The sequence below is a fragment of the Aspergillus aculeatinus genome (genome assembly GCF_003184765.1).
Source record: "Aspergillus aculeatinus CBS 121060 unplaced genomic scaffold BO66scaffold_63, whole genome shotgun sequence".
NCBI lineage: Eukaryota > Fungi > Ascomycota > Eurotiomycetes > Eurotiales > Aspergillaceae > Aspergillus > Aspergillus aculeatinus.
This window is the reverse complement of record NW_020291532.1, coordinates 25,125-50,193: the sequence shown is the minus strand read 5'-3', so window position 1 is coordinate 50,193 and position 25,069 is coordinate 25,125. Positions and strand designations below refer to the sequence as shown.

General features: G+C 53.1%; 9 protein-coding genes across 9 annotated transcripts; all 9 read left to right on the top strand.

The window, feature by feature from the left end:
• The first annotated feature begins 521 nt into the window (after positions 1-521).
• On the top strand, positions 522-2,793 carry BO66DRAFT_395414 (S53 family peptidase). Its single transcript, XM_025648210.1, has 3 exons — positions 522-725; positions 821-1,797; positions 1,896-2,793. Exons 1-3 carry the CDS (start codon positions 614-616, stop codon positions 2,625-2,627), a joined length of 1,821 nt encoding a protein of 606 aa, XP_025499279.1. The 5' UTR covers positions 522-613; the 3' UTR covers positions 2,628-2,793.
• A 619-nt stretch (positions 2,794-3,412) lies between these two features.
• On the top strand, positions 3,413-4,882 carry BO66DRAFT_210310 (aquaporin). Its single transcript, XM_025642586.1, has 3 exons — positions 3,413-3,876; positions 3,976-4,276; positions 4,359-4,882. Exons 1-3 carry the CDS (start codon positions 3,532-3,534, stop codon positions 4,709-4,711), a joined length of 999 nt encoding a protein of 332 aa, XP_025499278.1. The 5' UTR covers positions 3,413-3,531; the 3' UTR covers positions 4,712-4,882.
• A 2,528-nt stretch (positions 4,883-7,410) lies between these two features.
• BO66DRAFT_442993 (ammonium transporter) lies at positions 7,411-9,080 on the top strand (the record flags this gene model as incomplete). Its single annotated transcript, XM_025651475.1, has 5 exons — positions 7,411-7,419; positions 7,490-7,704; positions 7,771-7,951; positions 8,004-8,324; positions 8,382-9,080. The coding sequence occupies 5 exons, from the start codon at positions 7,411-7,413 to the stop codon at positions 9,078-9,080; spliced, it is 1,425 nt and encodes a 474-aa protein (XP_025499277.1).
• Positions 9,081-10,184: 1,104 nt separating this feature from the next.
• Positions 10,185-13,202, top strand: BO66DRAFT_358899 (putative nucleoside diphosphatase (Ynd1)). The gene is made up of 4 exons (XM_025644955.1): positions 10,185-10,644; positions 10,711-10,745; positions 10,801-10,927; positions 10,995-13,202. The coding sequence occupies exons 1-4, from the start codon at positions 10,635-10,637 to the stop codon at positions 12,965-12,967; spliced, it is 2,145 nt and encodes a 714-aa protein (XP_025499276.1). The 5' UTR covers positions 10,185-10,634; the 3' UTR covers positions 12,968-13,202.
• A 304-nt stretch (positions 13,203-13,506) lies between these two features.
• lea1 (U2 snRNP complex subunit LEA1) lies at positions 13,507-14,845 on the top strand (the record flags this gene model as incomplete). Its single annotated transcript, XM_025646052.1, has 4 exons — positions 13,507-13,585; positions 13,714-13,754; positions 13,844-14,104; positions 14,216-14,845. The coding sequence occupies 4 exons, from the start codon at positions 13,507-13,509 to the stop codon at positions 14,597-14,599; spliced, it is 765 nt and encodes a 254-aa protein (XP_025499275.1). The 3' UTR covers positions 14,600-14,845.
• A 109-nt stretch (positions 14,846-14,954) lies between these two features.
• Positions 14,955-16,300, top strand: BO66DRAFT_383376 (uncharacterized protein). The gene is made up of 2 exons (XM_025646051.1): positions 14,955-15,699; positions 15,775-16,300. Exons 1-2 carry the CDS (start codon positions 15,174-15,176, stop codon positions 16,023-16,025), a joined length of 777 nt encoding a protein of 258 aa, XP_025499274.1. The 5' UTR covers positions 14,955-15,173; the 3' UTR covers positions 16,026-16,300.
• A 209-nt stretch (positions 16,301-16,509) lies between these two features.
• BO66DRAFT_442989 (uncharacterized protein) lies at positions 16,510-17,474 on the top strand (the record flags this gene model as incomplete). The annotated part of the gene is made up of 2 exons (XM_025651474.1): positions 16,510-16,803; positions 16,872-17,474. The coding sequence occupies 2 exons, from the start codon at positions 16,510-16,512 to the stop codon at positions 17,472-17,474; spliced, it is 897 nt and encodes a 298-aa protein (XP_025499273.1).
• Positions 17,475-19,120: 1,646 nt separating this feature from the next.
• BO66DRAFT_395406 (uncharacterized protein) lies at positions 19,121-20,845 on the top strand. The gene has a single exon (XM_025648209.1). The coding sequence runs from the start codon at positions 19,621-19,623 to the stop codon at positions 20,653-20,655; it is 1,035 nt and encodes a 344-aa protein (XP_025499272.1). The 5' UTR covers positions 19,121-19,620; the 3' UTR covers positions 20,656-20,845.
• Positions 20,846-23,358: 2,513 nt separating this feature from the next.
• Positions 23,359-25,014, top strand: BO66DRAFT_383369 (FAD-dependent oxidoreductase; the record flags this gene model as incomplete). The annotated part of the gene is made up of 3 exons (XM_025646050.1): positions 23,359-23,651; positions 23,703-24,348; positions 24,408-25,014. The coding sequence occupies 3 exons, from the start codon at positions 23,359-23,361 to the stop codon at positions 24,888-24,890; spliced, it is 1,422 nt and encodes a 473-aa protein (XP_025499271.1). The 3' UTR covers positions 24,891-25,014.
• Positions 25,015-25,069: the final 55 nt, after the last annotated feature.

Below are 25,069 nucleotides of genomic sequence, written 5' to 3'. Positions count from 1 at the left end.
TGCTATTATCCTCCGAGAAGGGTTCCTCACCTCCCCCTCTTTTCTCTTAGTTTGTGATTCGCATTAATCACTCATATCATGAGGTTACATTGGAGAGTGGAACAGAAGGGGGGAGCGGAGGGGAATGGTGGGTGCCTGAGGCTTGGCGAGTGCGGTGGAAACAAACAAACAAACAAATCAGCGTTCATTCCTGACTTTCCTCCCTGACGATCTTCCCCAAATCCTCCCAACCTCCAAGCCATCCCAAGCCCCCCCAAGCCTTAAGCCTTGACTTGTCTCTCTTCTCTTCTGAGTCCTCGCTTCGCCTGTCCGACGGTGTCCGTCCTCAAAACATGCTTCGATTGACCTTCAGGTCCACCGGGCGGAGCCAATCACCTTCCCAAATGGGGGAAATCGGCATGCACATCCAGGCATCACTGGACTCAGTGAATTGCATCCTGACTGGTAAAAGGACCCCAGACATTCCCCCTCTCTCCGAGGCTATCACGCGAGATGCAGCTCCACTCCGCTCCGTTGCACAGCTGGCTGTCAAATAAATACACCTCATCTACCTCCCTTCCCTGTTGATTTCACCTGGACCTCGTCTTTGTTAATCCTTATTTTACTCTTCACAATGCTGCCCTCGCTACTGAGCAATGGCGCAGTTCTGTCGCTCGCTGCCCTTGCGCTGCTTCCGTCTCTCGGAGCAGCCGAGGTCTTCGAGAAACTAGCCGGAGTTCCCCAAGGTAAGCGACTCCAATTCCCCGATACCGACGCAGCGAGCAGCGACCGCAAGGCTAGCACTAGTCGATCTCAAACTCACTATGACTCCGTGATGTAGGCTGGAAATTCTCTGGTAGTCCCCGCGGGCATGAAACTCTGCGCCTTCAGATCGCTCTCTCGCAGCACGATCTGGCTGGGTTTGAACAGGCACTCTTGGACATGTCTACACCCGGACACGCCAACTATGGAAGACATTTCCGCACCCACAGTGAGATGAAGCGCATGCTTATGCCTACCGACGAAGCCGTCTCGTCGGTTCGGGAGTGGCTTGAGTCGGCGGGAGTTAGCGACATCGAGCAGGATGCCGATTGGATCAACTTCCGCACTACCGTGGCCGACGCTAATTCCTTACTCGATGCCGACTTCAAATGGTATGTTAACGAGAACACGGACATCCGACGACTGCGCACCCTGGCCTACTCCATCCCTGACTCAGTGGCCCCGCATGTGAACATGATTCAACCGACCACTCGCTTCGGCCAACTCAAGCCCAACAGAGCCACCATGCGTAGCAAGCCCAAGCACGTCGACGAGAAGTCGCTGGCGTCCGCCGTGCGCGCTCAGAACACCTCGCAGTGTGATTCGGTGATCACACCTCACTGCCTTAAGGACCTTTACAACGTGGGAGACTACCAGGCCGATGCTAAGTCTGGCAGTAAGGTCGCGTTCGCAAGCTATCTGGAAGAGTATGCTCGGTATGACGATCTCGCCAAGTTCGAACAGAGACTTGCTCCCTCTGCAGTTGGTCAGAACTTTACCGTGGTCAAATTCAATGGCGGCCTGGACGACCAGAAGTCAACCAAGGACAGCGGCGAAGCCAACCTCGACCTGCAATACATCGTTGGCATGAGTTCTCCACTCCCTGTGACTGAGTACAGCACCGGCGGCCGAGGCCAGCTTGTTCCGGACCTTAGCTCGCCTGACCCGAATGATAATAGCAACGAGCCGTACCTGGAATTTTTCCAAAACGTTCTCAAACTCTCCGACGCAGAGCTTCCTCAGGTTATCTCGACCTCATATGGCGAAGATGAGCAGGTACGAACTCCTAATCCTGTGTTATCCTATGGGTCGCATTTCGCGCCTTTCTTCACTCTTCGTGGTTCGGCCTTGCTCGAAGTTAACCATTACTATAGACAGTGCCCAAATCATACGCCCTGAGCATCTGTAACCTCATCGCCCAGCTCGGTAGCCGTGGCGTCTCCGTAATCTTCTCTTCTGGCGACTCGGGTGTTGGGGCTGCCTGCCTGACGAACGACGGCACTAACCGCACGCACTTCCCCCCTCAGTTCCCTGCGGCCTGCCCCTGGGTCACCTCGGTCGGTGCCACTACGCTGACTTCCCCCGAAAAAGCTGTCTACTTCTCCTCTGGCGGCTTCTCTGACTACTGGGCTCAACCCGCCTACCAATCCGAAGCAGTGAACGACTACCTCACCAACCTGGGACCGAAGTTCGCCGGCCTCTTCAACGGATCGGGTCGCGCTTTCCCCGACGTCGCCACCCAGGGTACCAACTATGCAGTCTACGATAAGGGTGCTCTCGGGCAGTTTGACGGCACCAGTTGTTCGGCACCCACCTTTGCCGGCCTTGTTGCTCTGTTGAACGATGCCAGACTGCGGGCGGGATCACCCGTCCTCGGTTTCCTGAACCCATGGCTCTACAGCGCTGCCGTGGAGGGAGAGGGTTTCAATGATATCACTCAGGGAGGCAGTTTGGGTTGTGACGGACGTAATCGGTTCGGCGGCACGCCCAACGGCAGTCCCGTTGTACCGTTCGCCAGTTGGAATGCCACGGCAGGATGGGATCCTGTGACGGGCCTCGGATCGCCCAACTTCGGAAAACTCCTCGAGGTAGCTCTGGATGCTTGATCCTCGCGAAATTGTGTTTCTTTGTCCATATTTTGTCTCCGGCGGAGGTGAAAATATCCGATCTAGTTCTGAGCTTGCTTCTCGGTCACTGGTCAGCGATGCGGCCAGTCGTGGGTAGCGATGCCATTTCATGATAACTTACCACTTTAATCAATGCCAATCTTGAAGATATTTTTCTCTCCTGATCAATGCCGCCCAGCACATAAAGCGACTCTTTGCAGCAAACGTTGGCTCCTATCACCTGATTAGCTGACTCATCCCGCATGTCCAAACAACAGAACTCCGGCCTGAATTGCGATGTCACCATTGATCTAACGGTGGAGATGAGTGCCCAAACATCACAGCATTGCATGCACTCGGTCCGTTTTCAGATCGGCGAAGCCCGAGGAAAGTTGGAGTCGACCGGGAATCCCCCCATAGCCGCCCATGATGACTACACCAGCGTGAACATAAAGACACCAGGGAACGCCACCGTTGAAGGGTTGAAGGGTCCAGATCTCTTCCATTGTTTGTCCTCCGACCTCAACCCGACCTCAACCATGGAATCTTCCACCACCTGCCCCCTCATTCGTCTGGGTACTACGCGCAGATTCGGCCATCGACTCGTGTATGATGGACTTCACCCTGGCTACTATACCTCTTCCGTTCGGTTTCGGCCGGCGCCTTTTTCTGCGTAACAAGTCATGACGCCTCTGTAACGTCGACGAAAGCTGGGTTTTGGGGGGGAGCTTGCAGCTCCGTGCTTTGTCGCTTGAACCTTATAAAGCTACGGGGCCTCCTCTTTATAACGGAAATGTAGGGACACACCTTTGTTGCAGCTGACAATTGCACATAGCACGGCCTGCTTTTCTTCCTTGAACGCTAACTGCATCGCCCCGACCTCGAAAGTTTCCTATTTGTGAATATGAGAATGCCTCAATGGGTGCCTGGGTCTCGAAAGAAGGCCGACGCCTCTCCTAATCATGAGACGTCGGACCCTACTACGCCCAATCGCAATCAGTTGCCGATGCTGCACCTGGCCGACACTGCGCGGAACAATTTCGTCGCCGGGGTGGGTGAATTCGTGGGCACGTTTTTGTTCCTGTTCTTCTCCTTCGCGGGCACGCAGGTCGCCAACACCCCTAAGCCGGCCGACGGCGCATTCCCGAACACGTCCAATCTGCTCTACTCGGCGCTGTGCTTTGGGTTCTCGCTCATGGTCAATGTGTGGGCCTTCTACCGGGTGACAGGAGGGTTGTTCAATCCTGCGGTATGTTCCATCATCCTTATACACAATCTGGCCCAAGGTCTTGGCGATCTGGTGAACCAGGGAGAGCCCCGTTGACTGAGACCCCGTCGTTGCACACAGGTCACTCTGGCACTCTACCTGGTAGGCGGCCTGAAGCCGTTCCGGGCGGTGACGGTCTTTGGAGCCCAGCTTGTGGGCGGCATCGCGTCTGCGGGGGTAGTCAGCGCCTTGTTCCCCGGCTCGCTGAACGTGGCCACCCGATTGGGCGGGGGCGCCTCGATCTCGCAGGGCCTGTTCATCGAGGTCTTCCTGACGGCCCAGTTGGTTTTCGTGATCATCATGCTGGCCGTGGTCAAGCACAAGTCCACCTTCTTGGCCCCGGTGGGGATTGGGCTTGTCTTCTTTGTGACGGAGCTGGTTGGTGAGTTCTTTCCTCCTGTCAAACTCAATCAACCAAGCACAAAAGCATTAAATTAACCTTGCTTTTCTTGTTACTTAACTAGGCGACTACTACACCGGCGGCTCCCTCAATCCGGCGCGCTCCCTCGGCCCTGATGTCATCAACCGTAGCTTCCCCGGCTACCACTGGATCTACTGGGTGGGACCCCTGCTGGGCAGCCTGCTGGCGTGCGGGTTCTTTGCCTTCCTCCAGCTGTTCCAGTACCAGTCCGTCAACCCGGGCCAGGACTTCAACGAGTGGGAGGCGAAGCTGGGCCCCGGCTCGTGGGATTCCTCGATGCATCGACCCTCGGTGCTCTCTGAGGCCAGCACGCTCGGGCGCGCGCACTCCCCGACGAGTGAACGGTACCCGGTCCAGGGACAAAATAACATTCCTCACGGGGCTGAGCAGGTTTGATGGGGAGGTGGTGATCCGGCCGGCCCGGCAGCGCTTAGTTCGGTTCGACCATGGTTCGGGAACTCCCACCCCCGCGCGCGCTGTCATGGCTATCTTCTGGCCCACTGGCCCACATGGTGTAAGAATGACGGATCGAATATGTGGGGATTTGTGCTGTAGGGCGTAGGGTGGCAGCTGCGTGTTCTGGCTGATTACCCGTAGATATGAGTGTCTGGTTCTGATCGGTGCCTAGTTATTTGGGCGTTAATTTCTATTTCAGCTAGCCCATTGAGACATTCCTCGAAAATCTTGCATATCAATGGATTCAGACCTACTTAACTTGCCATCCCACATGAGCAGAGAGAATAATTTTAATACTTCACCGTGCATTAACATACCAATTGCTTGAAACCGGCCATACCGGTGGTTAAGTACCCATGGCCACATAAACCTTATGGTCAGTGTAGTGTACTGTATCTGTATCCTGGCCGGGTCTCGCTCACGCTCACAGACTGGCATGGGCTCAACCCTGTAACTGCACCGCAATCGCCCCCACTCTCCACTTCACTTGAGCAGTAATCCTGTTTCCGGTCAATACTGGTAGCCCCATCCCCAGGTTCTCTTCGCGGTCATCTCATCTCATCTCATGTCAACCCCCACATCTGACCTTTTTTTTTTTTTTTTTTTTTTTCGGCTCACCGCCCACGGATTTCCCCCTCCTTTGATCATCCCGAGGATGGACTTCATCCGCTCGCTCAGACTGAAGTACGAGCGAGTACTGTAGGACCGTTCAACCTAGTTGTTTTTTCGTTGTTTGTTTCATTTTTTTTGTTTTTTTTTTTTTTTTTTTTTTTTTTTTTTTTTTTTTTTTGGACAGATGCAGATAGTCACCTTCCACCTAACCGAGAAAAAAGCACCGCAGCTCGAGGGTTCATGTTAGTTCACTGGAGGGACTCAAGCATCCGCATCCACGTCTAACACCTTCATCATGCATCGTCTCGCTGCCGGATCCTTCTCTTCTGGGCGGGCCAGAGCAAGCGGCAAGCGGCATGAAGGTTGACTTTTGGCTGAGGTGGATGAGGATGTTCTTCTCCATGAGTGGGCTTTTTTTTTGTTGAAGTAGAGCGTATTATTCCCAAGGCTGGGGATTGAGAATTCTTGTTCGCTGGGGTTTGGATTCGGGAAAAGGGGGGGGGTTATTTTGGATGGTGAACGTTTGGGGATGAGTATTGGTTTTCGCGGAGGGAGGAAGATGGTGTGGTGAGTGATGTGCTGTGCTATGGCTTCATTTTTATTAGAGGTGATTATTGGCTTCGGGTGGTGTTGCAATCTGCGCTGTTGGATCTTGGTATGGGATGTGGATGCTTGGGTATAGATAGGAGGGTTTGGGTTGTTGGGTTATTGGGTTATTGGGGTGTGAGGGGTGAGGGGTGAGGTTCACGAGATGGGGACGCCGATTTGGACTAGGGCTGAGGGGCTTCTGTGCTCAGTGTGGAGATGGTGAGGATTTGTTTCAATGGTCTGTGGTTATGTAGATGTGGGATGTTTGCGAAGATACTTATTGTTGGGGGCGTAGGGGTCTGGGGTTGGTGGTAGGGATTTGGGCTGTGAGGGTGGGGATTAGGGAGGGTCGATGTAGGATCAATGGGTAGTGAGGAAAAAGTGTAACTATCAGATTGAGGTTTCTGCTTTCCTGGTCTCTAATAAAATGATACGGTGCTGGGGTGTTGTCGAAGCTGGAGGCGATAGTGTTGATCGTCATGTAGGACAACAGAAGCGGATGATAGCTAAACAGCCTCATCCTATCGTCGCGCTACGGAGTGCAGTACAGTATATCGCAAAGCGTGGCAAGGCACTTCAGCCGACGTCTGATCTAGTATATAGTCCATCGGTGCTAGCAGCACAGCCCCTAAGGCACCTATTCAACCACCCTTAGCCCACCCCCGACCAGACAAGATCACACCACCACTCAGCGACTATATATCACCCCTACCATCCCTCCGCTCTGGGCACACCACGCACCCATCTCCTCTTGGATCCTTCCAGGCAATAATCCACCGCTGTGGCGTTCCACCCCATCCAACCCTATCTCTCCCCAAAAGCTGTTATCTCTCGCCAATCATCCCGTCTTGATACCCTGCCACGAAAGATCCTTATCACCGCATGGCCCTGCATCAATCTGTCCAATGCACTAAACCCCAGAAGGCGCACTGATCCGGGATCACCATCTGGGATCCAATCGATTCAACCATAGCCCGATAGCTCGTGGATCCGCATACCTTATCGGTTCGGTATACAGGCGATCCCTGGTCTTGGCATTGTGATATCATCTGGCCCGTGGGCGATTACAGTCATATCAATCACGCTGCACTGGTTGCGATGGGGAACATTGCGCTGCGCCAAGGGCATTCGATAGGGCTAGGTGCTTGCGAGAGCCCATTCTGCTGCTTTCAGTGGGATATTGATAAGGATCCTGCTTGGCATGGATTCCCACCATCGGAATGGAGTAACTGTGGAGCCTCGCGAAAGGTGGCTAGGATTGAGTCAGGCCAAGAAGATGTAAGGTTCGGACAGTACATATAGAGTGCTTGGAGCAAGGGGCCGGGGGTGGATCTATATATACTGTGGGGGGTGTCTTTCCCTTGCCAGCGAAACGAGAAACGGACCGGACGTGGTGGGATATATTCCCTTGTTCACAATCTCGGTATAATCTGTCCCACATGGCTGCGGTAAGTGGGAGGTCCCAAGTATGTTTTGTTGTTTCTTGATGTCAAAACTGATCATCTTTCTCCCGAATAGCCGGTCTATAATGCCTCAATGCCCGAGGGCGGCGACCCGCTCACCGTGGATGTCAACGCCCAGTTTGTGGGTTACGAATATAATTATGTCTACATCGTCGCGTGCACCTTTATCGTGTTCATGATTCTGCCGGGGATCGGCTTGTTGTATAGTGGTTTGACACGGAGGAAGTCTGCGATGGCCTTGCTGTTCCAAGCTTTCATGGTTCTTGCGGTGTGAGTTCGCTCCCGCTGCAGGTGCTATGTGATATTTCGTTACCCCCCGTGCTGATTCTTATGCAGCTCAACCTTTCAATGGCTGTTTTGGGGGTACTCGTTGGCCTACTCGAGAGATGGAGGCCCATTCATTGGCACGCTGAAGAATTTCGGCTTGATGGAGGTCCTTGTAGCCCCCTCGCCTGGCTCGGCCGTCCTGCCAGAAGTGGTGTTCTGCCTGTTCCAACTGCTCTTTTGCGCATGCACAGTAAGACTCCCGTCCCAGTCCGCCTCCGCATAGTCAGTGCTAAGAGCCACAGGTGATGATCGTTGTTGGGGGCACGTTTGAGAGAGGCGCTATCCTCCCTTCGCTCATCTTCAGCTTCTGGTGGGCTACGGTCGTCTACTGCCCGTTGGCTCGCTGGACCTGGAGCAGTAACGGATGGCTGTACAACCTTCCCGCCATTGACTTTGCGGGTGGCGGTCCGGTGCATATCGCTTCCGGTGTCTCGGCCTTAGCCTATGCTTTGATTCTCGGCAAAAGGAGGGATTACGGAGCACCTTCTTTCCGCAAACCTCACAACACTACACTCATCTTTCTGGGAACCGTCTTGATTTGGACTGGCTGGCTTGGTTTCAATGTATGTGTCACGCATGGTCTCGTGTTGTGCATACAGTCTAATATTCGAGGAACGCAGGGCGGTTCAAGTCTCAATGCGAGCATGCGTGCCATGGTGGCCGTCTTCAACACCAACACGGCCGGATGCACAGGTATCCTCGGCTGGGTATTGGTTGATATGATCAAGCATCGCGGAAAGTTCTCAATAGTTGGTGCTTGTGAAGGTGCGATCGCCGGATTGGTCGGAATCACCCCAGCTGCCGGCTGCGTGTCGTTCTGGCTCGCTGCGTGCATTGGATTCATCACCGCGGTTGTCTGTTCCCTTCTTCAGAACGTTAACGAGTGGATCGGTGTCGACGAAGGCTTGGATGTTTTCAAACTCCACGGCATTGGTGGAATGGTGGGTGCATTTCTGACAGGTTTGTTCGCCAGCCAGAAGATTTCGGCCTTGGATGGCAGCAGTCTGGCGCCCGGAGCGATCGATGGAAATGGAGTGCAAGTTGGAAAACAAATCGCGGAGATCTGCGCCATTTCCAGCTATTCCTTCGTGGTGACCTGCGCTCTGCTGCTGATTCTCAAGTACATCCCGGGCATGAACCTTCGGGTCAGTGAGGAAGCCGAGTTGTTAGGGTTGGACCAGACCGAGTTCTTCGACGAGCAAATCGGGGACTGGTCGATCACTCAGGGAAGTACTAGTCCTACCTTGATCGGAGTGTCGCAGAATTCATCCGGCTCCATCACGAAGGAGGAGTGCCAGGTGAAGGGGAGCGGGGTATAGACCTGCTGCAGTGTGCAGTGTGTATTGTTTATCTTTGTGTTTGAGTGCAAGAACTTGATTTCGGAGTGTTTGCCGATCCCTATGCCTGTAACTGCGGAAAATCGATAGATTCAGCAGCAGCAACACTGTGGTAGATTATTTAGACGCGCGGCCTCCGATCGTCCACGTATCGCCTTGTTGCATGGACTGCACAACGAGATTCATGGTTGCAAGGTATCATTGGGTGTTGCTGCTCTGACATCGTTGAACGTAAGCCGGGCGTGAGCTGTCAAGCTCGGGCCGGATAAGCGGAATGATGCCATATCACCACCGTCGAGCGACAACAGCCTGGCAGGGGGTACGGTGGAGCTCCGGAGCTAAATCCGGACATATCGTCATCGTCACCAGATAGCCATGGATGGTCGGATACATCCGACGTCGCTTGGTGGTCTCCAGAATAAAGAGATGGCTGGTTGGTGTCAGGCGTCCAACCAAAGTGAAAGATGGAGTTGATATGGGAGAGGATCTCAGACTCTCAGACTCTCTCAGTGGAACGAGGGGCAGCCTGGAGGACAGCTGTGGAGGGCAGGTAACCAATCACCGGTTCAGGCGGTGGAACAAGGCGTGCAGAGCTTACGTCAACCCCGGCCGGGGTATTTTCACAATTTGATTGGATTCATTTGATTCACTGCATTCTTGGACCAGGCAGGCTGGCCGAGACCCTTCCACTTAATCTCCCGAAGATACTAACTTACTTACTGTGTAGTAGATTGCAATTATCTAACTACTGTGTACTGTGTATATAAGTAGGTGAGGATGAAAATGAAGAAGACATCTACTGGTAAAGATCATCGATCAGAGTCAATCTCATCATCGATCTATAATTAACCCTTAACCTCATGAAACGATCCATGATGCTCAATACGAACTCCCTTCAGGTTAAGGTTGCAAGGGACCTCGGAAACGTGGTGCAGGCTATTATCTGCCTTTTGTATACGCAAGTCTGGCCGCTTCCCGACCATTCCCGGATAGGCTTGGAGGCTTCCTCCTGCATCCGTTCCCGTCTTATCGGTCGGACCTCATCCAACTTTTCCTTTTTGCCTTTTACCTTTTTGGCCGTTTTCCCTTCGTCTTCCTCCTCTCCAAACTAAATCATCACCCTTTCCGACTCCTCCTCCTCCTCCTCTTCCTGCCATTCTTCACCTCCCCACTCCTCATTTCTCCCTTTACACTCCTATCGTTCCGTCCATTTCCACCTCTAATTCTGACTTTCGGATTGCATCTCTGGTTCTCCTCTACCTTTGACTTTCTACTCCATCTTGCTTCCTCGTAGCAAGAGCCATTCGTTTGTCACCGTTCCTCCCGTCGACTGTCGCATCTCCCTTATCTGCGACCGGCTCCCCCGCCCGCCCTCCGTACCTATTGCGATCACAACATCCACACCTTGCTTTGCACCCCTTCGACTGCTGACAACAATCGCTATTCTCCCGCTTGTCGCTGGCTCCAAGGTGGTCATGCGGCTCGGACTGTTCACTCATCTACAATACTAATCTTAATACCACCGTCGCGATCCCCATGGGCAAATGTAAGTTGCCGGTCGCATTTCCCCACCGGAAGTGGATTTTCAGGGTGCTAATGCAGGGTCTCATAGGGCGCTATGGTGTCGTCCTGGACGCAGGCTCGTCTGTATGTTAGAGCCCGGTAGCCTCGATAAAGATTACGTTCGCTAATGCCTCGACAGGGGACTCGAGTTCATGTCTATCGATGGTTAGACAACGCCATCGCTCGCAAAGAGGCTGATGGAGATAAGCTCAAGTCTCTTCCGGAAATCAAAACAAAATCCCATTGGACCAAGAAAATTCACCCAGGTACGACTTCCAGGATGTCGTGGATGCTTGTAGGTTGAAACTCCAGACTAAATCTCATCGCTCATAGGAGTATCTTCTTTCGCCAGCAAACCAGAAGATGTGGGACACGAACATCTTGCGGAACTTCTCGAACATGCCCGTGAAATCGTACCCGACGATGCTATCAAAGACACCCCGGTCTTTCTCCTTGCCACTGCCGGTATGCGTCTGCTAGGCGATGTCGAACGGAAAGTCCTGCTGGAGCAGATTTGCTCATACGTCGGCGCGAACTCGGATTTCTTGCTTCCCGACTGCGATGTTCATATCCAGGTTATCCCCGGAGTGACGGAGGGGTTGTACGGTTGGATTGCCACGAACTATCTTCTCGGAAGCTTCGATTCGCCAGGGTCTCATGATCACGGCAAGGGTCACCACACGTATGGGTTTTTGGACATGGGTGGCGCATCGGCACAGATCGCATTTGCGCCCAACGCGACCGAGAGCGAAAAGCACGCGAACGACCTGACGCTACTGCGGCTGCGCAACATTGACGGATCGGACCAGGAACACAGGGTTTTCGTCACTTCATGGCTGGAATTTGGGGTGCATGAGGCTCGGAGGCGCTTCGTCGAGTCTCTGCAGGCGGCCAGTGCTGTTGGAGGAGTCACGGAGCTCCCGGATCCCTGTTTACCTGCAGGCTTGCGTACGACTATCGATGGAAAGCCACTTCTCCCGAAAGACGACAGTATGCATCTACTGGGGACTGGAAAGTTTGACGAGTGCTTGCGTCAAACATATCCTTTACTGGACAAAGATGCGCCTTGTCCGGACCAGCCATGTCTCCTCCGTGGTGTGCATGTACCAGCCATTGACTTCGATGTAAACCACTTTGTCGGGATCAGCGAGTACTGGCATACGACTCACGAGATCTTTGAGATGGGCCACAAGGACAAAGCCTACGACTTTCACACCTACCAGGATCGCGTACAGTCTTTTTGCTCTCAAGACTGGGAGAGCATTGAGGCTGGAATTGAGAGCCATCAATGGGGCAAGAAGGTCGATCGGGAATCAGCCTCCGAGGTTTGCTTCAAGGCATCATGGATCATCAATGTACTGCATGACGGCATTGGGATCCCTCGGGTAGGATTGGACGAAATGAAAAGCTCGAGCCACAACGGGACCAAGGAGGTGTTGTCCCATGGTCAGAGCAAAGGCTTTCTGGACTCTTTTCAGGCTGCCAACAAGATTCAAGACACGGAAGTGAGCTGGACTCTCGGAAAAATGGTTCTGTATGCATCCTCGCAGATTCCTATCGAAGCTCAAGAGGCACTTCCGGTAGGCTTCGGCAGCAATGTTGCCGGGGTCCCTAGCGACTTTCAATATCCGAGTGCCGAGCTGCTGCCCGATCCTGAAGGCGCACACAACGGATCATGGCGCGACGCCATGCTCGACAGCAGCCCATCCCGCAGAGTGCCTGGTCTCATTCTCTTCCTGCTTATAATAGTTGTGGCTGCATTTTTCCTCTGCGGGCGCAGCCGCCGACTCAAGATGTATCACAAGATTCAGAACGTCTTCGGTGGCGGTGGTCCTTCTCACCCCAACTACCCCAAGAAACGGAGAATCTTTGGCGGCAAGCTGCCTTTCTTCGGGCCGAGAAGTCCCACATATGAACGCGTTCTTGAGGATGGTGCTGCTGCCTATGATCTCGGTGAGACGGCGTCCAGCCGCAGCTCCATCGATGGGGGACGTCCATCGGAAGCGGACTCCACGAAATTCATGGCACCGAAGCGGGCATCGAGCTGGGGAAGCGGTAGCAATACACCCACTTTCAAGTATGCGCTGGACAACTCATCTTCAGGGACTATTGGACTCGGTATCACTCCGAGTCCGGGTGTCTCGGCGATGGATCGGCATGGTCTCGTGGTGAGGACCGAGAGCAGGGATCACCTGGCGCCGGTGGCACTGGGCCCGACGACGAATGGTCGCCGGTCCAGAGCTGGCAGTCCTTCTCGATCTCACCCCAATAAATCGCCAGTCATGACCCCTCTTACAGATGAATGATTCTTCTGTATGATTATGATTATGTTCGCCGTGTTGCATTTCCAGGAGTTGGTGTTCCGCGTTGTCAGGCCAGGACTTGGATTGGTGTTGGCCGTGTAATTTCCGGAGTTGCTTCTTGGTACGATATTGTCGGAGCACGTGCTCTTGAGTACATAGTTACTCTGTTCGAACCATTTGTCAAAGTATTAGACATAGCCGATTTAGTCAATGCCAGGTGCAAACATTTACTTTCATGAAACCTTGTTCGGATCTGGATATGGATACTGTAGAGAAGAGCGTCACGTGCGAAAGGTGCGAAAGCTGAGTCAGCCACTACACACCGCCCTGGCAAAATCATCCGTGATTGTGAAGCCCGGACAGGGCCAGTCGCAGCGGACGGAGCTCCCGACACTCATCCTGTCTGTCACCACCCACCGAAAAGCTTGCGATTTGCTGTCGTGTTCAATCCACTTTCCTTCCGATCTTCTTATCCATTGCTTTGTGTTTCCACGCGCATGATACCCTAGTTCCAAACACGAAACCACACATCCACCGCCACCATGCGATTGACCGTCGAACTGATCCAAAATTCCCTTTCGTACATCAACCCGCTCAAGGACCGCGAGCTAGATCTCCGAGGTGCGTTTTGAAGCCCCAAACCAACCACGGCCCCCAACCTCCCCGGGAAATCTGAAAAGTCAGATACTACATCTTGTCTAAAGGAGCTGGATTGATATCGAATTGTTGGCGCGATTGGTGGTATGTAGGGCACAAGATCCCCGCGATTGAGAACTTGGGTATTGCCAAGGTGAGTTTGCCTTTCCCCTTCAGTTGTTCGCAATGGACAGTATGTGCAAGAAGTCAAGACCTCGCTAACCGGGGAATTTTCGGGCGTAGGACCAAGATGCAATCGACCTGACGGACAACGACATCACCACGCTGGGCAACTTCCCCTTCTTCCCGCGGCTGCACACCCTCCTCCTGGCGCGGAACCGCATCAAGCAGATCCAATCAACGCTGGCGGCGTCGGTGCCGAACCTGACGGCCGTGAACCTGACGGCGAACGCGGTCGCGGAGCTGGCGGATCTGGATCCGTTGCGCGGGTTGACCGGGTTGACGCATTTGGTGGTGTTGGAGAATCCGGTGACGAGGAAGGAGGTTAGTTTTCCCTTAGGTTGTGTGGTTCAGGGGATTGGGTGTATGGCGGGGGAAGGGGTTTCTGTCTTTCGTTGACTTGGCTAAGCATGCTAATCGTCTGGCCGCGCACAGCACTACCGCCACTACCTCATCTGGCGCATCCCCAACCTGCGGTTCCTGGACTACCAGAAGGTGAAGGACGCGGAGCGCGAGAAGGCGACGGAGCTGTTCGGCACGGCCGAGGAGCCCTCGGCGCTGGCTTCGAAGATCATGGGCGTCAAGTCGCGGACCTTCGACGTGCCGGCCACGGCGCAGCAGATCGGGGCCGCCGCCGGCGCCGGGGACCGCGCGGTGCGGGTGAAGTTGACGGACCGGGAGCGTAAGCGCGTCGAGAAGCTGATCCGCGAGGCTAAGAGTCTGCAGGAGATCACGCGCTTGGAGCGCGAGCTGAATGAGGGGCGGATACCGGGCGGTGCGGTGGATTATGCGGATAGTGGGGATGAGATGGAGACTTAGTCATGTTGGGGGTTCTGTTGTATTTGTGGGTTTATTGTATACCGATACTGTTTCAATGGAGTGTGGTTTGGTTTGGTTGGTTTGGTTCGCGGTCTTGTGTAAAGGTGGTTGATTTGATGGATTTCTTGTGGTTCAGAGGTTGGGGACTGGGTAGGGTTGGCTATTTTACAGCTCAAGCTTGAGTATGCGACAGATCAATCGTTTGGCCAGGATTTCGCTACTCTAGTGCATGTGTGCTGAGTACAGTCCCATTGTCAGGCCAGCACAATCACAATTAGATAAGATATCTTCACGTGAAGATAGGCCCCGACAACATCCGTCCTATAGTCAAAACGTCATCACCTCCCATATTTCCCTGATTCCCACTGAATTGATTCCTATTAATCCCACCGACTTCCTCCTACAATCCCCCCTTAATCAACACCCCTACAATCATTCCGAAAGCAACAGCATAACGGTAAAAGTCAAGCTGGCATCACCAAACCACCGCCTCAAACACCTCACCCGCCTCCTCCAAGTCCAAGTCCAACTCCAACCCCACCGACCCCTCACCACCACCACCACCACCGCCCAAATGTCCCAAGCAAAAGCCAAAGCACCAGCACCCTGGTCCCCCCTCCTCAAAACCCACCTAACCTCCAGCAAAAGCAAATCCTTCACCCTCTCCACCGTCACCCACCACCCAACCACCGGCCTCCCCGTCCCGCGCTCCCGCACCTGCGAGCTGCGCGGCTTCTTCCCGGAGGTGCTGAGCCTGCACCCCAGCGCCGCCTCGGCGCTCGACGCCCAGGGCATCGGCCGGACCCCTTCCGGGCTGGAGAGCGACATGCCCGTGTTCACGACGGATATCCGGATGGCGAAGGTGGGCGAGTTGGGGGTCAGCGGCGGGCAGGTGGAGGGGGTGTTTTGGCTGGAGGAGGTGCAGGTGCAGTGGCGGGTGAAGGGGGGGACGTTTGTTCTCGGGGGTGAGGGTGGCGAAGAGGAACAGAAGAGGGTTTGGGAGGGGGTTAGGGGGCAGGATGCGGGGATTGCCGAGGGAGACTGGGACTGGGAACGGATGGTGACGACGTATTTTGCGAGTCATTCGCCGGTTATGCGAGGTTTGTTTTTCTCTTGCTTTGTTTCTGGACGGCTCTGAGGGGCTGGGCTAATGGGTTACGGGTGAAAATCTACAGGCACGTTTAGGAACCCGCCGCCGGGACAGCCGCGGTCGAAGCACCCGGAGACTTCGGAGCTGAGGATCGGGCAGAAGGTTGAGGACCTGCGGGACCCGGTCGCGAGACGGAATTTCCGCGTTGTGGTCATCAAGCCCGAGGAGGTGGAGATGTTGGATCTTTCCAAGGCGCCGGATGCTGTTCGTAAGAGGTGGACGGTTGTGAGGGATGGGGATACTGAGAGGTGGGAGGAGGTTGAGCTGTGGCCTTGATTTTCCTGGTTACTGTTTCGGGAGTGTGGTTGGCACAAACAAAGACTGTGTCTTCTGGAGTGCTTTAGTTCTTTGGGTCGACAACGGATTCAAAAGGATTGGGTAAAAGTTCAATGACTCTTTCAAGACTCTATTGCTGAAACCATTGTTGTCTTTGTTCAAACAAAGGCCTGTCTTGTGCCCCGATATAGCTCGGTCGGATTTAGACTGCTATGCCTTCAGGTTGTTCTGGATATAGATCACTTTCGTCTCAGCTCCTTGTATTTGGATCGATTCAATGAGCTAACATAGTAGTTATCCTCATGCTGAAGGCTCGAGTAGCTTTATCTTTGGGATATATAGACTGGCGGTTGGGACTCGCACCGGATATTGACAGCAATCCCACAGCCAGCTAGCTACTATCAGCCCACTATTCCAATCACTATAGCTCTATACCCCAACTCCACAATAGCTTATTCCTACATTCGCAACCATTCGTTGAACCATGGCTCGAGTCATAAATACAGGACCCGGAGACACCGGTGCCAAGGTTGCTGGAACGGCCCAAAAGAGGCAGACTAGGTCTACCACCGCTGGAGCTGCGCAGGCAACCGCTGGGCCATCGACTGCGAAGGTGCCCACCACTGGAAAGCAGGCTACTCAATCTACTAGCTCAGTGGCCGGACCATCAACTGGAAAAGTGCCTGCCGCTGCAAAGCAGGCTGCTCAACCTCCTGGCTCAGTGGCCGGACCATCGACCGCAAAGGTAGCTGCACCGACAGCTGCGAAGAATGGAAAGGTTTGTTGCGCATTTTCAGAGAAAGAAACTGTCTTTCGCCATGCCTGTACTAACTGTTGCAATATCAGCCCAAGCGTGGCAGACCTAGAACAGCATGCTCACCATGTCGCCGCGCCAAAAGGTCATGTCCGCATATGAGAGAGGAGGAGGAAGAAGAGGAAGAGGAAGAGGATGATGATGATGGTCAGAAGAAGCTTTCTGAAAAGGCGAAGGGCAAACAAAAGATGAAGCGTGCCGATGATAATAATGGCGACGACGACAATGATCAGAAGCAGCTTTCTGAAAAGGCGAAGGGCAAACAGAAGAGAAAGCGTGCCGATGACGATAATGATGACGATGACGATGATGATGCTCCAGGCCCAAAGCCAGCTAAAAAACGGGGTCGGCCGGCTAAGAATCAAGCAGCTGTTGCTGGACCTTCAACCGTCCCTCAAACTGTTGCCGGTCCTTCAGGGAGTGCTCCTGCGCCTGCAGCACCTGCAGACTTATCCAACCCACTGACGGCTGCCGGGCACATCGTAACACACCAATACATGAGTCAGCAATTGGGCCAGCAACTCGACGAGGCTGGGAAGAAATGGAAAGAAGCCATGGAGGCCATGATGAAGGCCAAGCAGGCTTTGGATGCCTGGAAAGACTTCTACTTGAAGCACAAGGGATCGCCCAGTTAGCCAATCTCGGGCGCCACCAGCTCAGCAGCTGAGCTCAGTTAGCATGTATAGAGCATTTTTTGCGGTGCAATAGAGTTCGTTCATTTCGTTTCACTTGGTGTCTTGGGTAAGCTCGACCATGAGATCTCAGAGACGAATTTGTGGCTGATTGAGGTCTACAATTCGAATAATGCTCGGCGAAGCCAGGATTACTCGGCATAAGACTGGTGGCTTGCACATGACGAAGCTGTGTTCCGGAGAACAATCAATCACTGCACAGGCAAAAGCGTCCAGCAAAGGCTGTGTGATCCGTAGAAAGTTGGCAAGGTATCGTTTGGACCGCATGCTCTCTTGCGGGACATTTTCCGAAGTACTATTTCGTGCGTTGTGACCGGTGGGTGGATCGATAAGCATTAACATCTCGTACTCGATACGGTACCATTATGTTCACCAACCAAGGAATCACCGAAGGACATGTCATCGCGGCCAGGGGTGTTACCTCCCTTCCATCTTTGAAGGATCACACAACATTAAAACCACCGGGCCAACCAGCTACCGGTTTCCTGACTTGGGGCGATCGGCATTTCCATCCAGTCAAACATGATAGACTGCGAGACATGGTAACTTGACAGCTACGTGGGTTTTGATCGTCGGCTTGAAACTCGTCCCTAATGAGGGGAGGAGCTGGGAGGGTATAACGTTCGGATATAAGCAGCAGCACGGTGAGGATGCTAGCGCATCGCCGCCGTCATCCGTCGCAAGGTGCATATAGACCATTACGTGTCATGACTCGCTTGGGTAAAGTCGCCGTTACCATAATCAAACAAAGCGACCATTGCGTTCGGATCTCCCCTGCTGGTTGCATCGTTCATGGATTCCTTGCTTGTTCGACAGTCATCGGCACCAGGCAGGAGGAGGAGCGGAATGGTTGGACAAGGTGCATGCTGGTTTTCAAACTCGCTTGTGGTCGCCGAGGCACGTGCTGCCACTTCAAGGCGTCTTGTCGCTACTCAGTACAATCGATCGAGTCGTGAGACTTCCCCTGTTTGAGATTAATGACCGGTCAGGCTTCGAGAAATCCTCAAACATATGGAGGGTCTCATTTTCTAGAAGGTACTTCGTTTTCGACAAGTATTGCGGCTGAAGATGCGAGTCAGCGACTTTAGTGGAGGAGAGTCAACGGCCCCCATGAATGAATCAGTAACTAAAGTCGTAGTTCTGGTGCATCCAAGCAAGCAGTGGAAGGAACCGTAGCGGTACTTCGTTAGCGGCTGTTCACCGCTTGTCCGTCTCTTGCAGGGGACATGGATGTGATTCCATCTCGGAGTCGATTGTACTTGGAAGGAAAGCGACAGGAAAGGTAGCAGTAGTAATACTCACTTAATCGTAGTAATTCCCAGGCATCACATGGTGATTGAGAAAGGGAAGGAAGCTTCCGTATTGTCCGAGTGGCCGGAAGGGAGGAAATGCAGAGTGGTACTGAATGTACTGACTGGTACGGGTAAGATTACGGCCAAGTTCACAGACCCACGCTTCGGGCTTCACTTTTCGGGGACGTCACTTTTAGCTTCCTCTGTAACTTCTTCCCGCCAAACCTACCAGTCTTCATTCTTACTCTCTTTTCCTTTGGCTGTTGCTCTCTCTCTCTCTCTTCTGGGTCCTTTTCTCCAGCATTCCCCCCTCTCTTCTCTCCCCCTCCCTCCCTCCTTTCCCCTCCCCTCATTTAGCTGCTCTCACTCTTACCCCCACTCAACTTGCTGGAAATTTATTCTTATTCATTTTTTTTTTCATGTTATTGTTTGCTTAATCTAAATATCTCGTCCGCTAATTTAGTGCCACACACCTTCGCGTGCACTAGTCCCTGACCCATGGAGCCATCATTGTAAGGGTCTTATTAGAGTAGCTCGCCCAGGCTCAGCTTCATCATCACCATACTCAATCTTCTCTCCTTTATCGGCCATTCCTAAAGATCTCACAACGAGACGACCTACCATTGTACCGCTCCCTTTGATGCTCCTCCTGGCCGGTCAGCAGGGCAGCTTCTAAATCCCGGGGACTATCGCGCGGTCCCACAACCTTCCAGATCGACCTCGGACTCGGAAGTACATATCCGAGGGCCGAAGTGCACTTTTCACCCCTTTCCCAAATCAAAACACCAACCCACACCATGACCATCGGCGAACAGATGGACGCTCTGGGAGCATTTTCTTATCTATCAGACAATGCACCGACTTGGATAGGTCAACTGTCTGATCTAGCTAACCACACTGCCGCCAAACACGCCGAATACGCCAATGCCTACAAACGACACGCCGCCCAGAGAACCCGCCGCCGCAGAAACAGCTCTATCTGCTCCATTCGCACGGATGACTTGAATTCGACACTTGCCAACACCGAGAGTCCGTCCCTCTCATCTGCCCCTGAAGCTCGAGAAGGAACTGCAATCACCACTCCGAATACCTCTCAAAATCAGCCGAACTCGAATCCCCGAAAACGCGGAGCCGACGAGGCACCCTGGGTGGACTCGAGTGATGGGGACATCTTCGTCAGTACACGGCACAACCTTATCATTGAGTATGATGGACACACACAGAAGACCTTGGAGGAAATGGTCCGCAACATTGGGACTGCCCGCAACAACATTCGCAAAGGAAAGATGTCACAGCTGCGCACATCCGGGTATCGCAGTGCCATGATGAGTCGCGGTTCAAGGATGTCGCCAATTACTGCCTCGCTTGCAAGCCCTACCTCAACGGAGGATGAACTCCTGACTAGCATCCGTAACGCTCGGAGACAGGGTCCCCCGGCGTCCCGAGCCCCAGCCGCGTCGCAGGCATCCCCCTTCGATGCCGCCGAGAAACAGCTGGAGGTTGTCCATGGACTGTGTGAAACCGCCGCCTACCATTTCCTCCGGGCGGGCGACTGTTCAACAGAATTAGGTACGGTGAAGCAGAAGCTCCAGAGTTTGCTCGACCTGGCCACCAAAGAAGTACACCGGCTCAAGGCAGAGCAACCACACGTGGCTGTGGTGCAGGAGGAGAAGAAAGCACCAACGCCTGAATCGTTACCTGCCCCAACACAAACAACTAGGGACGGTGACCATTCCGTAACGAAGATGGCTACCATTGAGGTAGATGACGGATCTGACTCGGTCGAGTCCATTGACTTGACGGTCTTTCGATCCGGCCGGATCTGCCGATAGAAAAACGAAGGACCAGGATTGAAACACAGCATTTGGCGGGGACACTCATTTTACAGCGTCCACTGTGGGGGGGGGGAACAAGCATTCGTTCTAATCTTGCACTGGCGATGATACCACTGAACCACACATACCAGCGTTTCCTTTTTCGAATTTTCTGGGACTGATGCACTTAACCCAGCGTTCTTCCATATATGCAAGCGAGCGTGGCTGTCATCTAATCAATCAATAGCGTGGTCTGGTCTTAGCATATTGGAGTTTAGCCTTTTTCCTCTCCTTAGCATTTACATTGACATAGATTACAAAGTTGCTTTCATCAATTGAATTTCCATCAACCATAATGTACCTCACATATGTAACCTTGAACCATCAACCCTCATCTATAAGTAGTATACGCGATCACTACTAGGTGAGTAGTGCACCCGCTCCCCAATCCCCATCCCAAACCCGACCGAGTAGTCTAGTTCAACCGTAGCACTGAAAAAACCAAAACCCACCAGAACAATACCGGGCTCCATCCACCCGCATGATCGGGCTCCACTCATCCACGGCAGATTCGACAAATTACATCATTGGCCAATTTCCATCTGCAGTCTGCCAGCAATAAAAAAAAACAATGTGACAGGGATCTTGATGCATCCATCGATAGGAGGAGGGGGGCGGGGGCGCAAGGGAAGCCACACCCGGCTGACGGCTGACGGCTGACGACGGCTCGGGGCAATCAAACCTTCCTACTACCCAAACTGTCCTAAACTACCTAGACTACTACGGAGTACATAAGAATGTTTGGTGTTGACTAGGGTCTAAGGAAAGCAAGCTTCTTGACTCGTGTCCCGATGGACCAATGATGGGGTTGTTGGGGGTGGGAATCGGGGGGGCCATCGGGAAGGGAGATGGCTCGGTACTTTTGAGGAAGTAGTTAGTTCTTTGGATTTGTAGATGTGTGTGTGTGGGTATTGGTATGGGCGTGTACGTGCTGTACTCAGTAAGTGAGGTGTTGCGCGGTGGGATATGCGCTGCAGAAGTGGCGAGCTTGGAGGTGTAACCTTGGTAACTTGGGGGTTCTTTGTTCTGGATGGCAATGTTTCGGGGGTAATTGGCTGTGGTGATGGTGAGCTCGGGAGGGAGAAGTTTTGACTCTGGGTGTGAGTGTGAGTGTACTGTACACAGTAGGCGGTACTTCCTTAGGGCGATCGGGGAAGTGGGAAATGTGGTTGCAGAACTGAACTTAAGGGTGGGTGGGGTTGACAGGTAAACCTGGTAGGTTAGGAGGGGGGGGGAAGGAACTAGACCCAGAGGGGGGTAAGTTCGTGGCTGAGACAGCGGCCGCTGCCGGGGCTGGTTGGATGTGCTCTAGGGTTCAGGGCTGGTGAGTATCTTACTGTGGGTTAGCCAAGTTGAGGATTATTGTTTGAAGCTTTGTCCTGGGCTACAATGGCAGCAGTGCGTTATTGATAAACTGAAGCTAGGATCTAGGATCCATTGTCTCGCTCTGAGCCGTTGCATTGTCGTTGAGTCGCTTGCTATTTGATTCGCTCCACCATGACATGGTTCGTGATATCATGGGCCCTGCTGCTGAGCATATTATCTGTCGCATCACCCAAGCCTGCTACCGGGGGCTAGAATTTCAATTAATCTCGGACAGAAAGTCGAATGCTCAGTCCAGTCGCCACCTCAAATACCTTCAAGACTCTCGTGCTGGGATGACTGAGGTCTAGCGAAGATCTCTTTCACAGCATCAACGGGACTCTCGGAATGAGACATAGTAAGCTATTGATCCAGTGCAGTGCGTCAACAAGCTTTATCATCTTGCAGTCATCTAATAACATGAACGGCTGATCTTATCTGATCTGATATCTGATCCGACTTTCTGTCTTACCTACTCAGTACTCTTCCCTATATGCTGGCTGACCTTTGGACTAAGCCACCTGGCCTATTGGCCCAACCTGAATGTGACTCTGTTCTGCGAGCTCTTGTACAACGCAGAACTTGCTGACTAGTTCCTCTGCTTGGTCCCGGGCGCTTAAGAGGTACGGGCGAGGAGGGAGGTCTGGAGAATGGAAGGTTGTAGAATAGACTGACAGGCACATGTACAAGATGCGCGTCGATGGTAATCCATCTACACCTGTGTCGGACACTTGCCAATGACCTTATGCTGCTATCTCATGTTGCTCACTTTCGGCTCTCAGGTCTTTTGGCAATGAACTGTGATAAAAGCTCGTGGTCTGCTTGTACTCTTGGAATCGGGCTTGCGAGTACAATATAAGGTAGATACCGGTAATTCTATCAGACAACCCACTCGAGAACAGTCAAGGACCCCATGCACATGACCAGATCACTCACCTTGCACCGACAGGAGTCATTCACCCGACCGTTGGATTGGGGTAGTACAGTCCATCAGACGCGGACCGGGACTGACTATGAGGGGCGGTGGTGCCTGCCATTCCGACAACCTACAGCAGGACTATCTCTGAAAGAGAGTGAATACGTCCCTTCCAGGCATTCACAACCATCTATTATCATTGTCTGGCAATATCCTATTGTTCACCAGCATATCTATTGTTATCCAAGCCCGTTATCCTCACGTTGGCATATTCTTATCAAATCTCCTATAAAACGCCCAGGTCCACCATCTGATGTTGACGATCTTCATCTAGACCATGGATCTAGTTCAACTTGGCTCTATCACACCAAAGGACGTCCGCGATGAGCAATCGAAAATTTCACGTCATCATAGTGGGCGCGTCGATCGCGGGCCTGACTCTCGCTCACTGTCTTTCCAGCGCCAATGTCGACTTCACAATTCTGGAGGCCAGGGCCAGTCAGATCACTCAGGGTACTGGGCTCGTACTGCAGCCAAACGGGGCCCGGATTCTGGACCAATTGGGGTTGTATGATAAGGTACTGCGCCAGGCAGAGCGCATCGTGTCGTACACAACGTATTTCGACAGTGGGCGCCTCCTACTGGACATTGACACACGGCACATAACTTCTCGGCGGTAAGATCTGATTGATGTGATTGTTGTTGAGCGGAGCTGATCTGAAGGTAGGACGGGCTATCCGCTCTCCATCATCTCACGGCAAGCATTATTGAGTATCCTCTTCGACTACCTTCCTCGCCAAGACCGCATCCGCTTCAACCAGAAGGTTATTCAAGTGGCTCCATCGGCCAGGGAAGTTACTGTCCACACCGCCGATGGTTCACGACTCTCTGGGGATATAGTGGTTGGGGCAGATGGTGTACACTCCATTGTACGCTCGCAAATGTGGCAATACATCCAATCCAACCGACGCGCTGCTCGGTTTGTTCTGGCGAGGGAGATACCTCTGAAAACATCGTTTGCTGGAGTCTTTGGCACTGCCAACCCTGTCGCAGGACTCAAAACGGGCGTAGTCTACCGTACATTTGGAGCTGGATGGATAATGCTCATCATGGTTGGCAAAGATGCACAAGTTTTCTGGTTCATTTCCATAGCATGGCCGCATTCGAGTCGGCAGGCTTGGAGACGTCAGCAAGGGAAGACGAGCGTTGCACCACTCCTGGCACCATTCCTCGACAAACATGTATCCAGTGCGGTCACCTTCGGGGAGCTGTATGACCGCACAAATTCGTTCACGTTCGTTCCGCTCGAGGAGTCTTTCCAGAATCAATGGTCAGCGGGCCGATTTGCATGTATAGGGGACGCGGTGAACAAGGTAGGCAACCGTGCTCTACCATACCATCAGCCCCTAGGCTAGAACTGACCGGCTTGCAGACGACTCCCAACATAGGGCAAGGGGCGAATTGTGCCATGGAGACAGCTGCTTCCCTTGGAAATTACATCATGCTAGCCAGCAGAACCGATGCTCCCTGGACGGAAGCCTATCTGGAGTCACGGTTACAGACTTGGGAGAACGAGCACAGAGGTAGAATGAGGCTGTTCTCGTGGGTATCGCAGTCAGTCGCACGCGTGGAGGCAGGTAGTAACTGGTGTCTGAGACTTCTCCGATCTTACTTCAGTTACTACCATGCCGCAATGGGCATTGCCCTTCTCGGTGATCTAACCCCACAAACGGCACGAGTACAGCATCTTCCTTTACCTTCGCGACGAACAGCTGCTCCAAAGAGTCGGAGTGATCCACAAGAGAGGAGATGGAGTGTTCGGTTCTCAGGATTGCCTGTTGTGTCAACCATGATTGTAGCATTGCTATTCATTGTCCAGTCGCTCACACGACCAAAGGATGGTGGAGTAGATTAGCTGGCTTGGCCAGGGCCATATCTTGGATAGAACAGGAGCTGAACTCGCACCACAGAATTCTTTTGCGCGATATGATTTCCGACGGGGGCGATAAAATAGTGAAGGAGGGAAGGCAGCCGTATTGTTTGAGGCGGCATGAAGCGAAAAGAGGTTTTGGCTCGCTTCCCGCTCCGCCAGTT